At 40.7% G+C, this 19,067-nt stretch overlaps 1 protein-coding gene across 6 annotated transcripts in view; it reads left to right on the top strand.

The window, feature by feature from the left end:
• LRRC7 (leucine rich repeat containing 7) overlaps positions 1-19,067 on the top strand; it is a 492,830-nt gene that overhangs the window by 311,710 nt on the left and 162,053 nt on the right. For all 6 annotated transcript variants that reach the window (XM_041746971.1, XM_041746970.1, XM_041746976.1 and 3 more), the window contains one exon: positions 6,536-6,599. In XM_041746971.1, the coding sequence (XP_041602905.1) occupies positions 6,536-6,599 (64 nt within the window). The remainder of the gene's footprint in view (positions 1-6,535; positions 6,600-19,067) is intronic.

The following is a 19,067-nucleotide window of genomic DNA, read 5'->3' as shown; positions in this document are numbered from 1 at the left end:
TATTAGAAATGCCATTCGGTCAACGTAACACAGGATTTAGATATCCAGAGACTAGTGAACCTCAGCTTTATCTGCTTTTGTCATCATGCATAGTTCATAATAAATGAGCTAACGTATATTCATTACAGTATTTATTGAAACAGGCCTATCAGGATATCTCCTTGGCAACCGTTAATTAATTATAACTGCTTCCTTGGCAACTGTTAATTAAGTGTAGATACCTGATAAAAACTGAGCAGTTTGTCTTTGCAAATATTCTAGAATCCAAACTTCTCACTGTTACTCATTCGCTCATCCATGGATGAATGTCTTCATTAAACAACACCGATTGAAAAGCTGTTTACGCTGTGAATAAGACTAACAAGTTACTTGCTTTCATGGAGCTTTAATCTAGCAGGGGAAAAATAATTAGTAAGCAAACCAGAAAGATTTTAATTTTCTGTATTCAATATTTAATTAAATTAAATAAAGGATTTAATTAAATAATAAATATTTTCAGTGGTGTTAAGAATAAAATGAAACAAAATAACATGAGGTGAAGGAGCAAGGGAGATTTTAATTTGAGTAATGGGGAATGGACTGTCCTGAGGACAAAGCAAATTCACAGAGTTGAAGAAGAGCAACCAGCTTTTGGAAGATTTAGGGAAAGAACATTAAAGTCAAGAGAGACTGCAATGATAAAAGTAAAAATCATTGAAATTTATATATATATATATATATATATATATATAATATGACCATAGCTGGGTAAATATTATTTAGTACAACCAATTACTTTGGAACTTGTACCTTTTAAATTACTAGGTGAACTTACAAATGAATCTAAATAATCAGCAAGATACCTGATTCAGGCAGATGTAGGTCAAACTCTCAGCCTTATTGGTAGAGAATGTGGCCCCAATTTGTGATCGAGTCTTCACATTTGCTTCCCCACCTTTGGCGGGGACCATGTCTTCAAGACCAGGCATTTGTAAGGGGAAATCAGACCCAATGGATTCCCCTACAGGGATGGAGGGATAGGTCCCCAGACGCACGAGAGCTTATGGTAAGGAAAGAGCACATGGTCAAGTAGGCTCGTGTGACTTGTACAAGGACAGCCCGCATGGGAACCCACTGTCAGGGTAAGGAGGTAAACAAAGGGAGAAGAGATGCTCACCCTTCTACTAATCAGTAAAGAGAGGAGATAAAGTCCTGAGCTATTCCTCTAGCATGGTGGACTTCATCTGGAGATGATTCCCACCCCCCAACCTCACTCTGCATCCCCAACCTGGGAGCAGTAGACACTGTGCAGAAATACACTGGTTGTGAAGACTGCAGAGAATGTTTCCGATATGCTGCTAACCATCCCTCAATGCACAAGGCAGCCGTATCCTAGAAGTTTCCTTGTCCAGCCCTGAGGGTAGGACAGTAGGGTTTCCTGCAATAAATTGCAGTGGAAATTTTTAGAGTTTCTTCACTTTGGACCAAAATCTTTTATATCCTTCAAGGATGCATGTTAATATTGTGGATTTAAGCTACAATCTCAGAAGAACCTCAGCTTTAGATGTAGTCTTTGGTATTTTGGTTATTTTTTTGCACATATGTAAATATATACTATTCATATAGCTACTTTCTCCAAAACCCAGCTGCAATGTCACTTCTTCTTAACGTTTTCCCTAATGACTAAACTGTTAGACATTCCTTCCTCTGAGATCCTAGGGCAATCTATACATATTTTTACCTTAGCGCTTATCACCTTGTGAAGCAATCATTCTTTTGATGGTCATTTCCACTTAGAAAATAAGTCTTTCCAAGTAGAGACTGCAGGATGTGCTAAACAGCTTACAATGCACCCAGTAGGCCGCTATATCAAAGAATTTACCTGTCTAAAATGTCAGAAGTGCCAAGTTGAGAAACTCTGCATTCCAGAAATCTAACTCCACAGAAATCCTGGTGACCCCAATGCCCACACGGTGCCTGCCCTAAGGAACACAAACTCGAGTGAATGAATGAATGAATACTCACAAAGAATGCTACTAACACAAAATACCGTGTATTCTATTTTATTTTTCTTACAGTGTCTTACTTGTTTATATCCTGATGAAATTTGAAACCTATTACAGACATTCAGCTAAAAGGAACATTTATTGGACAATTTGACAGAACAATTTTAGTTCGGCAACTAACACATGAACAAGAAAAGCAGTAGGTCGTGTTACGGACTGTCTAAAATCTTGTGGTTCGTGAAGGCAGTCGATTTCAAAGGTGTAAAAATGTAAGAACTAATATCGAATGACATCTTCAAAAAACAGAAGTAAAAATATAACCATTTTAAAAATATAAAATGTAAGAAATTATATATTGGAAAGACAACTCGAAAACAGAAGAATTTAATGATGGATATGAACTTTGCTGACAGTAAAGATCATTGATGGAAATGAGGATCAGAAAAATAAAACGAGATAAAATCAAGATTAAAAAATGCCATTTTACATAATAGAGCTTAAATAAGCTTCAGGAAAAGTTTTTTAAAAACCTCATGGGGAAGGCTTTTTTGTTGTTCCGGAATAAGCAAAAGGAAAATTGTTGCCCATTCAGAAGAATGGCAAAGGGATGGTGGGAAGCTATGTTAACACATTTAAAATATGGTTTCTAGGTATGAGTTTATGAACCAAGGGCTTCAGAAGCAGTAACCTAAGACTAGCTGGGAAGAGAAAAATGCTTCGCAGTGACATGGAGGCTAACTATCCCTTCACAAAAGAAACCAAACTTTACCCAGATACATATAAGAAATAATAGTTTCTTCATAGGTTGTCTTGGTCAGCCCCCAGCCAGAGAGTAGTGTTCAGTTCCGAGCGCCACGTGGCCGTCAGAGGTAGGAGGTGTTTGGGTTCTGGGGTGGTCCATGTGATCTAAGCCTCAACCCTTCAGTTCTACTGTTGTGGTGATAAACAGCCGTAGGTCATATGTCAACATGGTGCGTTCCCATAAAACTTTACTTACCAAAAAAAAAGAGGTGCCAGATTTGGACCTGGCCTTATTTTGGAAGAGAAACATTGATAAAGATAATCCTGGATTATCTTGTGTTCAAGGAGCCTGGAAATCCTAACACACAAAGGATGATTTAAGAAGTCACTATTATTTAGCCTAGGGAAGGAAAAAAAAAAGATACATCCTACAAGTAATAGAATTGGCCTCAGGACACACAGCTATAAGACATCCCCATTTCTTCATTTAATAAAATTAATTTCATCTTGGTTCTCTACCACTAAGGCTGGTGGGGGGAATTATCTCAGAGGATCAGTGAGAACTATAGAATTTACAGAATCCAGAAAATTGTAGAAAGGCCTCTGGTCTTCAGCTCATGGTGGGTCTCACTGGAATCTTTGTCTCCTACAGGGTGAAGCCCAGTGAAGGTGGCTCTGCTACCCCTATGATTATTTCTAATTTACGTGCCACACCTGGCCACTTGGTCCTCTACCTTGGCTCTCAGGGCTTTGTAAATCTTGAGATTTACAAGAATTTGCCATTCCTCAATATTCCCAGGCTAAGGAGAAAATCTAATTCTCTTTTCTTGGGGCCCAGCCACTCCCATCCCCTTCCCTAAAGCACTTACCCAGTGGCATAGATGACACAAGAGGCGAGGCCCATGTTCTTACAACGCTGGCCACATTTTCAAAACCATCTTTGGACTGGTAATTGGTCCCACACAGGCCCTTCCGGTCGTCTTGAAACGTATTTTAAGGAGGGAGTGGAGACAGGAGGCATAGACATATGAAAAACACTGACAATTCAAGGAAGCAAGTGGCAAACATCAAGTAAATCATGGAAAAGAAAACAAATGGTACATGAGCTCAAAAAAAAAGAATAATTTTGAGGTGGAATAGACAAAAAATATCACTTATTTATTTTTCAGTTTTTATTTCCAGTCAAGACCTTTCCCTGAGCTCTAGTTTCTCTCTCTCTCTCACACACACACATATTTAATTCCATTGCAATATTCCCACACTGGTCCTCAATCCAGAAACTATTTTAAACTCCTTCCTCTCGTACCTCCCACTCCCAGTCAGTCATCAGCAGTGCCGAGTTCCCTCCACCAGAGCATCCCTCCCAGCCCGCAGTGCCGTCCCTACTGCTTTGTCTTATTTCTGGCCCTACGTGCGTTTCGGGACAGTCTTAGCTGGCCCCTCCGCTAGCACATCCTCCCCCCACGTCTCACACCATCCCAAGCTGCCGCAGCGAGCTTTCTAAAATACAAATCTGATAAATACTTTCTGATCTGAATCCAAAAGGCTTCCGTTGCCTTCAAGCGAAAACTCAGACTCTTTGGCTCGACATGGGTTTCTTTATGGTACGGCCCTTCCCTACATATTCTTTCTTATTTCTTACTGTTTTTCTCATTGTTTTCGCTAACCTGCGGTTCCTTGAAATAGGCCACGATCTCTTTCAACCCGGCCCTTCGACACTTCCTCCCCCAAAGGCCATCTCCTCCCATTCCAAAGCCTGATCGATGCTCCAGAACAAAGTGTCGATGGAGCCTTTTACCCCCAACACCGAGAAAGGACCTCTCCCTGTGCTCTTCAGGAACTCACACGTGTATTTTCTAGGACACGCCTCCAATTTGACTGACGTATAATTGACAAGTGGCCAGTTATTCAAAGTATATATGGTGATTATTTGATGGATGTGCACATTGTGAGAAGCGTCCTCCCATCTGGTTAATGGACACCCCCATCCCCTCAAACATCTACCTAGTTTCGTGGAAGGGTGGGAGTGAGGGGGGTGGAGAACACTTAAAACCGAGTCTCTGATCTACCCAAAACCCTGATCTACCCATATTCCTTATCCATCGATTACAACGTCATCCTTCTAGTTGCTCAGACCAACACACACTCTTAGTTACACTGGACTCTACTTTTTCTTACTCCTCACGGAGGTTTCAGCAAATAAACATTGATTCTAATCTTACATATGTTCAGAAGCCAATCACTTCCCACCACCTCCACTACCACCACCGGGCTCCAAACTACCCTCACCTCTCCTTTGGCTTCTTCCAGTAGCCTCCTGTTTGATCTCCTGGCTTCCACTTCCGTCCCTCTCTATTTACAGGCACAGATATCCTTTAGAAATAAGTCACTTCAGTCACACCTTTGATCAAAACCTTTTAGTGACCCATCTTACTCAGAATCAAGTCCTCCTCCTCACATTGGGCTGATAAGACCTCATATTATCTGACTCCTCGCAATCCTCTCTTACTCCCCTCATCCCTCGCTCTGCTTTAGCCACATGGTCTCATAGGACGTCTTCAAGCAAACAACATGTCTGTGCACTAGCCTGTTCCTTCATTTCCTTTAATTTCATTTTCTTGGTAAGGCCTTACCTGGATCTCCCTACTAAACATTGCAATCCCCCTATTTCCATTCTTCATATCTACTTCTTCTGCTGAAGCTTTCTCCATAGCACTTGTAACCTTCTAATATATTATCCTACTGTACTCATTTATTTTAGTATTTATGCTTATTTATTGTAATCGATTGTAATTCTCCCCCCAATGCAATGGAAAGTCCCTTTGGGCAAGAGTTTTTGTCCCTTTTATTCATTGCTGTCCTCCAGACCCCAGAAGATTGTCTGGTGCATAATCGCTCAATAGCAGTGGCTGAATGAAGAAAGGGTACACACATTTTTGCATTTCTGAGTGTCTGAGAGTGTCTGGATTATAGTAGTACTTTAAGCTATGACATAATTACTGTAGCCATTTTAAAGAAAAAGGAACTGAAATTTCTGAGATTTGAGTCAATGATGCTTCCAGAATTTCTGTAGAGTCAGGATTTAGGGATAGCATTCTGGTTCGTGGGAGGATAAGGAAACCTGGAACAAAGAAAAACACTGTCTTTTCTTACACGGTACGCCGCACTTGAGGATGGCTTGGGAAGCGCCAGTCGCGTGTGGCGCCAGCAAGGGTACCTCTACCTTTGGCACCAAATCCTGCTCGAGGCTTTACCATTTCACGGAGCCGTAGCAGCATCCCAGCCAATATCTTCAGGAGACAAGGAATGCAACAGTCTGTCTGTAACACAAGTTCATTTAAGTAGAAAACGGCAAGATTGATGATGACATTATAGCCGTATTGTGAGTTTTGGAATGCTTTGCTCAGGATTGGTTTCCCCCATCGGTCCCGAAATCTGGGGTGATTCTTAAGAATGTAGATGTTGTGGACTCACCCTATGCCTCACACTGGAATGGATATTTAACAAGCTTCCCGGGTTTGTGTTAAGCAGCGAGCTCTGTATTCCCTCCGCAGAATGGCTTTTGGAAATGTCTTAAGCAGGTGGTAGTTTTGCATACGGTTGTTTTGTATTTGCAGTTTACTTCTCTCTCTAAAACACCCCCACTTCTGTGCACTATTAAACCAGGTATAAAAAAATAAATAATAAAATAATAAAATAAATAAATAAATAAACCAGGTAAATATGACTGGGGGTGGGTGGAATGATTTTGGAGCAATCAATGTGTCATGGACTTGCCTCACGATAGTATTTTTCTCCATCTGTTATAGGTCAATGCACAAACTGGCCCAGTTGGAAAGACTTGACCTAGGCAATAATGAATTCAGTGAGCTGGTAAGCGAATGCATTTTCTAACCCTGATAAATCCACCCCAGGAGGTTATCTCTTCTGTCTCTGTAACCCCAGGTTCCAGGTTACTACCCATGTTCACGTTTGCACTTGCTAAATGTGAAAGCAGAATGAAATCCAGGAAATAAAGTGATGATCTGACTCTATCATACCCCGTAGAGAACTGGATAATATCAGATTCAGTAAAGAGAAAGGGGGCAGGTGGGGACGGAGGGCAAGCGCGTGCGAACGAGGCCTGCGAGCGCCACCACGGCAGCCACCAAGAGTGTAGCGCGTCGTCGTCTCACTTAGCCCTTATCTGACCCGTTGCCACCTTCACCTGGTGGAAATGCGCCCAGAGTGGTCACGGTCGTACAGCCTTTACGTGGCCGAGCAGGAATTAAAGCGAGAGGTGACTAACCAGAGTTCAGGCCCCGAGCCCTCCGCCTCTGAGGCCGCTCGCTGGGGAGGACGGCTGGAGGCCGGGCCCGCCCTGGTCCCCAGCTCCGTTCTCCTATCAGCTCACCTGCACCGTGCACCGCGGCTCACAGAATCCCTACTGCTCCTCTCAAGCTTAACCTGTCTTTAAAATTTGCCTGGAGACTAAAATCTCAAATGCAGGGGACACGGGGGGGGGGGGGGGGGGGGCTCAGCGGGGGAGCATCTGTCCTCAGCCCAGGCCGTGTCCCAGGGTCCTGGGGTTGAGTCCTACGTCGGCTCCCCGCAGGGAGCTGCTTCTCCCTCTGCCTGGGTCTCTGCCTCTCTCTCTGGGTCTCCCCTGAATACATAAATAAAATCCTTTAAAAAAAATCTCAATTGCAAATTAGAGAGCAAACAGTCCGTTACAAGCAGACTTTCTGATTCAGAAGTCTCCCCTTGAACATCTTCAGATTTCAAAAATGCAATTCGTCTAAACTGTATTTTAGCCATTTTTAAATTCAAACACTTAATTGAGTAATCAGCTACTCTCTCCGGGCCGCGTTGCTAGCAGTGTGACCTTGCGCAGCTTCCTTCACCTCTAAGTCTCTTTTTCAATCTCTCTAAAATGGAAATTACAGTGGCTCCCCCCTATGGGGCTTGCATGAGAGTTAAGTGAGGTGACACTTGTCCAGGGCCTGGGAAGGAGGGAACCTCGGCCAACGCCATACCCTGGAGGTGCAGACACTACCTCGGTGGACTAGGCCGTACCCATCGGGCCACTGTCCTGGCCCCCATCGCCGTTTGGGGGGCGGGAAGCTGACTTTTGGCCTTCTGCAATTGGAAGCGTGGTGTGATTGAAGCAGGCACCAGATCCCCTTAGGCTGCATGTGGTGGCCTTGCACAGCAGGCCTGTGTGTGTCGTGCAAGGCCTCGGCTGCCCCTGCGTCTCCTTACAACGTGGCCGGTGGGCGGGTGCCAAGGAGGCTGAGGCCTTCCTGAAGGACCGGGCCTCCCTGCTCTCCTGCTGCTTTTCAGAGGCGGCCGACGGACGTGCTGTCCCCCAGGCTGGGGCTGCCCCCTGTGTGGACTGTGGGCCCAGTGAGGCCCTGGTCACTTCTGTGGGCAACTCCCTGCAGCTCTGGCTGGCTGCAGGCCCAGGAGGCCCAGGAGCCCGGGAGGCCCAGGAGCCCAGGAGGCTCAGGAGGCTCAGGAGGCCCAGCGGCCCTTTCCCAGGTCCTGTCCTGAAGGTACCTCACTGGCCTCAATGCCAGTTGCGACCCCCCCACCCATGGACTGGCTCCGAGAGTCCACGTGATGGGTGAACTGAGAGAGGCCCAGGGAACAGACTTGGGGGCCTCCCTCCCCCTGCTGCGTGGCCCCACCGAGCCAGCCTGCTGAGGGTGCACCCCACCTTGTGATGGCCTCAGCGCAGACAGGAGGGCACAGCAGCCCAGAGCCAGTGAACTTCGTAACTGTTGTATCCTGGGAGTTTCAAAATCTGTTATTAAGAAGTTACAATCTGCTTCCGCGAGGAGGTGTAGCCAGTCTAGTGGGTGAAAGAACGTGGACCGTGGATTCAGACAACTGAGGTTTACTCCCGATTCCACCACCGGCTGGCTAGGCGCCTGTGGGTCTAAAGCTCACTCTCTAGCCTCAGTGTCCTATTCAATAAAATACGGGCATCGAAGCTGTCTATCTCACAGGATTGGGGGCGCAGAATCCATGCAAGAGATAAGTGGCTCTGTGAACTCTGACTCTGTCAGGCATATGATCTTGGAAATCAAATCTATCAATATTTGGGCCAACATAGATGAATAGGGTATGTCTGCGTGTTGGAAAGTAGACACAGTAAATGTAAACTAAAAAAAAAAAAAACATATTATTTAACTTATGCTGTACGGTATCTAAGGAATTATCACTGAGCAGAAACATTTCTTTTCTTTTGAACTCCCAGTATTCCATGCTAGTTACAAAACAAGTCTCTAAAAAAAAATTGTTTTTTTGCATTTGTCCTGGGACCACTTATTCGACAACACTCAGTTACTTGGCATCGGCAGCAAGGAGGAAGGGTGGTGTAATTATGGAATTTCACATTTCTGTCATTCACTTTTAATCAGATGCTTGGCTTTTATTAGTCATATGTGTGGGACTAGCTGTTGTTTCTCTGAAAGTAACAACTTTTAATGAGAAAATAAGAGAATTTGCTTTGATAAGAGGCCTCTAGAAACAATGTCATGTGTAGGAAAGGGGGCAAGTTCCATTCTGTAGCTAGGTATTGACACCTCGGAGATTACTATGAGAGAATTCATTTTGTGTGATGTTCTTAGGAGACAGCTATGGAGAGAAGATGATAATAAGTCCCCCAAAAAACCTTATAATGTGAAAATCTAATAGAAAGAACAGAAGTTTGCTTGCTTGAGACTCAATGCAAATGCCCTAAATGAGGTTTGGAGACATATCTGCTTAAGGATGCCTTGTTCATAATGAATAATCCTAAACAGAGGGAATCACTTGATATTTCTAAGGATGGTAACCACCAGAAAATCCTGGGCAAGGTTCTGGGAACATAATAGATTCTCAAAGATCTTCATTATTATTGTTTCTTTCATGGCTTATTTTCATTGAATATAAAATCAACAAATGTCCATTTTTTTTAAGTTGAGAAAGTTAGAAAAACTGTAAAAATTATAGTGAGACTCATCCATGATCTCATCCCCTTATATAACCATTATCAGTGTTTTTGGTGTATCCTCCCCCCACACCATCATTTTCTTTTTAGTTAGACCAAACGAGTATTATTCAGGGCCAGGTCAGAGATGGGACATCGTAGGTTGATGTGTTAGATAATGTCAATGCTTGAAATTCCTCTGCACTGAGGGTAGACAGCCTTCTAACTCTCAGAGAATAATCAGGAACTTTCCAAGGTCATAGAATGGTCAGGGACCCTGAAAACAGATGCAGTGATTGCCACGGGGTAGGTACACACGCTGGGCGTATAGAGATCTACCTAACGAACAGGGAGTCCCATTTGCATCCTGGGCCCGTAGTGGGACTAATAAAGGCCCCAGTGCACATCGCTATGAGTGAGAACACCCGGAAGGAAGCCGATTGAGCAGCAGAGCCTCGAGGAAGGTGAGACAGGTGGATCCAGAAGCCGGGTCAGGCCATAGCTGACCATCCGCCCAATGAAGCTGTAGCTTCCAGCTCCCACCCTCTTACCCTCTTCCTTCTCCCCTCCCTGCACTGGAGCAGGACCATGCTAATAAGGGAATAAGAAAAGTGTCCCTCGGAGCCCTCCCAACCTCTGTTCTGGGAACCTTCAAGTAAGAAAGCTTCTCTGCAAACCAGAGAGAGAAAAGAGCTGAGCCCGGAGGAAACAAACAGCACACTGCAGAGTGGTCCGTGTGTGGCTCAGGGTGCGGCAGGCGGGCCAGCCACCTGCAGACAGCAGCCCGGGCGGCGCAGGGCCAGCAGCAAGGAAGACAGAGACAAGAGTGGTCGCTGGACTAGCATCTCCTGTGACATGGGGGGTCCCTTGTCTCCACTCCCCTCTGGCCACAAAAGGACCCCTAAAAGGAGGGACGGGGGAGGAGGATCCCAGGAGAGGCCTGATTTCTTCATCTCTTGCTATGCACGTGGAGGGAGGTCCGAGAAGTGAGGGCTGAGATTGCCCTCTAACTGTGACATCGTACCTACCGGCGGTACGTGTCTTCGTAGAGATAGTTCTATTTGCCAAACCGGAATGTTGGTGTGCGTTCTATTCTACACTAATGCATGATTATCAAATTCAAAAGATTCTTTGCGAGCATTATGAGTTAGGATCGTTCTCGGCAGCTGGATGAGGAAGACCGTCAAATAGCAGCCAAAAAATAAATAGCGACATTGAAATTCAAACTTAGAAAATAATAAAATCAGACAGGCTTGAAATTCTATTATATCAGATGTTACACATATAAAACAATATATGTGGTATGTATTAGAAGAAGTTAGAAAACATAATAAAAGGCACTACCATATGTTTATGACCCTGGGTACCAGTCCTGTATAGCTGCCCATACGTCCTGACCTGATCCTGCCTCGTTCCCACAGACAAGAATTTTGTTTGACATTCCCTATGTTGGTATGTGTCTAAATATTACATTATTTCACTCTGCTTGTTCTCAGGCTTTGCAAAAATATGACTATACTACACCTTATTTACTTCTTCCTTCACGATCATTTTTGTCCATTTTTTTTTATTGCATCGCAGCTATGCATACTTCCATAGGTACACATGTGCAAGAATGTTTCTAAGGCATATGTTTAGAAGTGGAATTTCCCAGTCGTTAATTGTGCACATATTCCACTTGAAAAATAAGGCTTTTTTTTTTAGTAATTGTATTCATTCACCAGCACGTCTAAGAGACCCTGTGTTCCATATCTTTGTCTACACTTGATTTTGTCAGACTTCGTATTTTTTCCAGGAGTTGGCTGACAGTGGCATCTCCTTATGATCTGAGTCTGCCTATGTGTGATCTTTTATGAGATTGGTGCTTTAAAAAAAGAAAAAAGATTGGTGCTTTTTCCATATGTTGGTGGTGGTTTGTGTTTCCTCTTCTGTGAAATGCCTGTTCATGTACTTTTGCTCATTTATCTATTGGAGGTCTCTTTTTTGTAGACTTAGCAGGATCTGTTCTATAGTCTAGATGCTAATCTTCTGTTGGTTATATGTGCTACAGATACCTCCTCCCACGCTCTACAAGTTTTGGGGGTTTGTTGGTTTGTTTGTTTGTTTGTTTGTTTGTTTGTTTTACTTTCTTCTTGATGTCTCTCGATGACCTGAAGTTCTTGATTGTAATGTAATAAAATGCATACTTTTTTATGCCTGGCATATTTTGTGTCTTGCTTAACAAGTTCTTGCCTCCCCAAAGTCAAATAGATCTCTTCATATGTTTTTTCTAAAAGCTCCAAAGTCTTCATTATTTATAGTCAAATGTATTTCCATCTGGGCTTAATTATTTTTCATTGAATGTATTTTTTTTTCTGAGCAGATTGTTTTCCAAGCAGCAATTATCAGCAGTCCTTCCTTTCCTCCAGAATGAGTTCAACCTCTTAACAAAATATGATTTCTATACATTCATAGCTGACCTTATTCCTTGGTTAATTTATGGTCTGGGTACCAGAACCACACCATCTTAAGTAGCACAAACCATGTTTTTGATATATGATAGAATAAGTCTCTACCACTGAGGCATCTGGACATTTGGTGTTAATATAAATTTTAGAATTAGTTTATCAAGTTCCTTAAAAGGGAAAAATGTCTTTGGGATTTATTAGAAATGCATTGATTCTATACATTAATTTTTATTGATTTATGGTGAATTGATATTTTAATGATATTGAGTCTCTTTATGACATATCTCCATTTATTTATCCATTTTAATATCTTTCAGTGAAGTCTTATAATTTTCCTCAGAAAAAGTTTTACACCTTTTTTATTTCTAAATATTTTATCATTTTGTTGTAGTTTTAAATTACATTTTCAAAAATTATTCTTCCCACTGCTTTATTGCAGGTATACAGTAATCCACTTGATATTTTAAATTTATATTTAGCTACCAGCTAAACTCTCTTATTAATATGAATAATTTGTCTATAGATTAGAGATTTCTGTGTAGGTCATCAAATAGTCTGTGCATAGTTGAATAGAAGCAAATGTTATTATCTGATTTCTGATATTAATAAGAATGCATTTAACATTTCATTATTAAAAATATTCTTTACTATTAGTTTTGCATAGATGATCTTTGTTGAGTTCAGAACATTTCTATTTCTAGATTACTGAGAAAATTTGTCATGAGAAAATGCAAAACTCTAACAATTTTTCTGCATTCACTGAGATAACATTTTTTTCTTCCTCCTCTGTTAATGCAATAAATTATAAAGAGGATTTTTTAAAGATATTAAATATGTGTTGTTTTACTTATTTTTATTAGGTTTTTAATTTTAATTCCAGTATAGTTGACATACAATATCAACTAGTTTGAAGTGTACAATACAGTGATTCAATAGTTCTGTACATTAGCCAGTGCTCATCAGGATAAGTGTGCTCTTTAATCCTCATCATCTATTTCACCCATCCCCCCAACCACCTCCCCTCTGGCACCCATCAGTTTGTTCTCCATAGTGAAGAATCTGTTTCTTGGTTTGTCTCTCTCTCTCATTTTTTTTTAAATCTTTGCTCATTTGTTTTGTTTCTTAAATTCTACATATGAGTGAGATCATATGGTATTTGCCTTTCTATGGTTGGCTTATTTCACTTAGCATATTCACTAGCTCCATCCATGTTGTTGCAAATGGCAAGATTCTGTTCTTTTTTGTGACTGAATAATATATATATATATATATATATATATATATATATATATATATGCTATATATATATATCTTCTTTATCCATTCATCTATCAATAGACACTTGGGCTGCTTCCATAACTTGACTATTGTGCATAATGCTGAAATAAATATAGAGGTGCAAGTACATAAATTAGTGTATTTGTGGGTTTTGGATAAATATCTAGTAGTATGACTGTTGAATTAGTGGTTTTGTGTTTGGGGGGTAAATACCTGGTAGTGTGATTGCTGGATCATAGGGTAGCTCTATTTTTAACTTTTGGAAGAACCTCCATATTTTTCCAGAGTGGCTGCACCAGTGTGTATGTATTCCCATCAACGGTGCAAGAGGGTTCCTTTTTCTCCACATCCTCACCAACACTTGTTTCTTGTGTTTTTGAGTTTAGCCATTCTGACAGGTGTGAAGTGATACCTCATAGTGGTTTTGATTCACATTTCTCATTTCTCTGATGATGAGTGATGTTGAGCATCTTCTCATGAGTCTCTTGGCCATTTGTATGTCTTCTTTGGAGAAATGTCTATTCAGATCCTCTGCCCATTTTATAATTGGATTATTTGTTTTCTGGGTGTTGAGTTGCATCAGTTCTTTAAATTCTTTGGATATAACCCTTTATTGAATATGTCATTTGCAAATATCTTCTCCAATTCAGTAGGTTGCCTTTTAATTTTGTTTACATAGAAGATTTCAAATGTAAAATGACTTTCGCGTGTCTGAAATAAATCCAACATAATCATGATATGCTGATGATCCTCACCTTCTTTATAAACTGCATTCAGTTCAATCTTCCCTGGGAGTTTTAAAAATCTTTGCTCATGTGTTTGGTTTTTATACATTATTCCTGTGTGCTTTCTCTGTGGGTTTATGTTTTTCATTAATTTTTAGAAAATTATCAGGCCTTATCTCCTCAAATGTTTCCTTTTATCTATATATTCTGTATCGTCTTATGGAGTTTGGACTAACTATGAATATGAGTATGATATCATAAGTGATATTAAAATGCTATTTAATAATTATTTTGTGAGGTCTTTTTTGAAAAAGTAACCAAGTAGGGGTAATTTTTTAAATGTTTATTTCATCTCCATAAAGAAATTATTTCTGCCTCTCTACCTAAAACTATCCAAGATTAATTCTCCAGAATTTGAGATATGATAGATCATTTTAAGAGTATTGTCAGCTCTTTGAACTATTTAATGTACCAGTTACTGACAGAGACATTTCTAAAGCATAGGCCACTCATTCTGGATTAAAGAACAAAACATGAATTTTAAAAAGCAAATACCTAAACTATAGTAACAAAAATATTTAAAGAATAAAAATATATTTTGTGTGTGATGAAAAAGTCATTTAGTTTTTTAAAAGATGATGCAAAGATTCAATGTATTTAAAGTCCAAGGAATTCATCAGGAAATGAGTAGTATCATTTTAACTATCTAATATTTGAGAAAATATGTCAAGCAGTCTTTATAAAAACATTTCATAAATTCAGCAGTCCATAAACTATATTAGACGACTGATATTCCATAAATCTTCTCTTTAGAAAAGCTTAGAAAATATTCTGCACTCTGAAAATCACCATTTTGAAAGCTTAGGAAGGCTGCAGATCACCATAAGCAAGAATTTCTAATCTCAATATTCAAACTGAATAACTTTTATTGATTTTTCTCACTTTATTTGTAGGGTAAATAAAAATCTCAGATAGATAAAGAATGGAGATGCTGAGAAGAAATGCCAATAGTTGTATAGTGTTGGAACGGAAAGGTTTTACTCTAGCCTTCAAGATTCTTCCGCTGGTCTAAGAATTAATTTGACAGCAGACAGATTAACAGGAGGGGGAACAAAAAGTTTAATTGACTGTGTACAGCGTTCCAGTAATGAAATTAAGACCCAAGAAATGACCAAGGCAGGCAGTTTTAACACTTTTTAGACAAAAAGACAATAAATCTGTATGAAATTGACAAGACAAAGAAAATTTATGTTTGGAGGTTTCAGTAAGGAATTCTAAACAGACTTTGGACTGGGCTGAAGTTGCAAATTAGTAAAATACAAGCTCTGTTTATACAGCTTCCATGGCTCTGAATTCCCTCTCTGCTAGTAAGAATGTCTCTACCTTCTGGTACAAGGAGAGTACCTTTCACGTGGAGAGTTATCTCCTGGTTTCTAGAGACAAAAAGGAGTCAGAGTGTTCCTACACTCAAGTAAGTTTTAGTTCAAAATAATCAATTCGTCAAAGTGGTACATTTTGGACTACCTGCCCTTGGATCCTACAATGGAATATTTATTTGGGCTACATAAATCATACTAATGTTTTTTCATAGACATTTGAAATAATCAAGTACTTCAGCTAATAGTTTAACTTGTAATTTAAATTGATTAGAGTTAAATTAAATTCATTCTACTAAAAGCATAGCTGAAAAAAATAAATAAAAAAGTAAATAAATAAAAGCATAGCTGCCAGTGGCTTCACCTACCTGGTAAGCCCAAGCTGTGCTCCTTTTTAATTACCTGGGATGCGTGTATATCTGAGGCAAGCGCTGTATTTGCATATCTAACAATTTCCTTCATAAGTAATTACAGCATAGGTTTCCCTACCTACTCATCAAGTTTTGTCAAGTGTTTTTCAGATAAAGCTTATTAAAAAGAACAAAACAGGAAAACACAATTTGCAATAATAACTGGCCACCTGTTCTTAAGGAAAATACTTGAGACATCCTAATTATTAACTCCTCCATTTCCTGCATTTGTAAAATCACTGAGGACGTTGATTGTAAATATGCACCACAGGCATTTCCAAAGGTTATTCATATACCAAGAGAAACATGAGAAATGAAAGTTTTTTTTTTTTTAATTATTAGAGACACATCAATTTCTGTATCAATCCAGGCCCGGTCAGGAGGAAACTACATCAGTTGTTTAACAAAGGGAATTTAAGGAAAAGAACAGTTACGCATGTGCCAGAAAACCGAAAGGACAGAAGGGGGACAGGGACACTGAGGGATCACAGAGGTGATAACTGTAGGAAGCGGCTGGCACCTTCAGGATAGGGAATAAATGGCAGGGGGTCGTGTAGGGGACTCAGCCCCGTAGAGGCTCGTGCTGGTGTCTCTGAGGGACCGTGATGAGGCTGCTTCTGGGTTATGTGGAAAAACCACCACCTGAGCTCTGCTGCTGTGGCTGACGCTGAGTGTCACCCCGAGGGAGCGTTGCTGTTGGGATGCTGACATGACCAGGGATGAAATAGAAGGAGCAAGCCCCACCTCCGGCCTCCAGCCTCCCAGTCTGTCTCCAGTCCCCCCAGTTGTCAGGGCCTGACACTGAGCTGCCTGTCAAAACAGAAATGGCATTAGCCTCAGAATTGCAAAGTAGGGCAGAGAGACGTAGGCCCCCGGCCGAAAGGCAAGAGCTTACGCGTTCAAAATAAAACAGGTGTAAGAATATAATGATAATAAATAAATAAATAAAATAAAACTAATGTTTGCTTTTGCGGACTCAATTTTGGCGTCATTTCCTCCGGACTGCTTTCCCTGCACTGACAGAGAGCACCGTGTCCCCAACTGGCACTTGATAAATGTTTTTGAGCGAGTGAATGAATCATTTGATTTTAAAGTGAACAGTCAGTTCTCATCATCAGCATCGTGCCTATATAAATTGGAGATTTTTAATTCAAACTAAACAATAATAGAGGTTGAGGAAATACTTTTAGTTTCCCTGCAAAGCAGTCATTCCACAATTAGATATCCTTTGAGGAATCAATTTCAATTCACTTTGAGACAAACTTCCAAACGAGTTTCCCTTTGAAACTCTGAAGGACACAATTTGCCACTGTGATCAATAAGTAAATAAAACTGTATCGCCACTAACTCTGGAATTTGAAAGGAAATCTTGATGAATCATTCAATTGAAATGTATTTTCTCACCGAAAATGATTGTGGAGGCTTTTTTTTCAGATGACAATCAGATTGGGGCCTCCATTTTTACAAATACCGCATCCGTTGACCTAGGCCTTTAATTCGCAGACTCCAAGGTCACACATGCAAATAAGGAAACTAATTTTTTGCTTTCGAACTTTCCCTTCCCCAGAAATAAAATAAGTCTTCTTTGCCTGCTTTCAAAGGCAGCAGCTTTTCCCTCATTGCCATTTCTCATGACTGCAACGTCATGACGAGGTACCAGGAATGAAATCAATTAGCTCTGTTTGCCTTTCCAGAAGTAGATTTTTCTAAGAATGGCATGTATCTCCATGTAGTCAGTCCTGGGGTTTCTGTCAACAGTTTCTACCAGAGACATTAAAGGAAAAAGAAGTATTCCCTAATTGTACCAGGATAAACAACAGTAAGTAAAAGTATATACATTTATACTCTGGGCTCTACAAAGAAAATAGACGTATTATATAGTCATGGAGCAAACCCAAGAGCATATTCTTGAGCTGTGAATAGGGATTGTACATCAGCCCCCAAATAACAGAAAACTCTATTTAAAATAATCAAAATAAAATTGACATCCACCTCCCTTATGTGCTGAAATAGTAATATTTAGACATATTATCTTAAATTGGATTAATAGAAAAAAATGCATTTGGTTTCAGGTTTCACGATAAACCAAAACTAAAAGACGATGCAAACGTCAAGGAGAACTATAAAGGGGGCTGGATAGAGTTGTGTGTTGATGGAAGACGTAATTAATTAGGGCAGCTGGGGAAGCTTCACTCAGAAGGTGACATTTTAGTAAAAACCTGAAGTAGCTGAGGGAGTGAACCATGCAAGTATCTGGGTGGCGGTTAGTTCTAGACAGAGGAGATGGGAATCCCAGCACCTGACATGAGAGCAAGAGTGACGTGTGAACAGCAAGGAGGCTAACACGGTGGAGTAAGGAGGGGATGCATTAGTTTGACGGGGCAGGGAGGTGGGTAGATAGGATCCTGTGAGAAATTGTAAGGGTTCTGCATCTTCTTCTAAGTAAAATGGGGGCCATTTGGAAGGTTTTGAACAAGTAGAACTTGTGGCCTGACATGTGAAGTTGTGTTACGTCCCATTGCGTTACATACAGAGCAAGTTACGTTACCTTCTATGACATTACCTTACGTTCCCCGGGTCACTTTGACTGCGGTGTTGAGAAGAAGTGGGAAGTGGGGTACGTGAAGTCAAAGAGACCCGTCAGAAAGTGATTGCAATAACATAGGCAGGAAATAATAGTGTCCTAGATTGAGGTCGGAGCAGCGGAGGTGGTGAGGAGTTGATTTCTGGGTAAATCTGAAAGGAGTGGCCGGAAGTTAGGACCTGAATTTGTAAACTGGAGATACCGTCTTTCAATAAGTAATAACAAAAATTAGGAACTCGCAATTGATCACCAAAGCGAATGCTTACTGAAGACGGAAGAAGAAACTATGAATTTTGAGTTATAAAATGAAGTTACTAAAATGCATTTTGAAAAGCTATCAAATGCCATAAATACCATTAATTCCAGGAAAGTAGCATACAAGCACACCTCTATAACGCTCTTTTCCCCCTATGTTTTGGCTTCATGCTCTCTGACAGTCTTCATGTGACATATATTTTACAATACCAGTTTCTATGAAGATAATAGAAAAATAATCCAATCTTTACTCTGATTTTTATTACTGATAGTTCGAAACATTGATTTCAGCTTTATGATTTCTCACTGAT

This window comes from Vulpes lagopus, chromosome 3 (assembly GCF_018345385.1).
Source record: "Vulpes lagopus strain Blue_001 chromosome 3, ASM1834538v1, whole genome shotgun sequence".
NCBI lineage: Eukaryota > Metazoa > Chordata > Mammalia > Carnivora > Canidae > Vulpes > Vulpes lagopus.
Note: the sequence above shows the minus strand (reverse complement) of the source record. Positions and strands in the feature narration are given on the sequence as shown.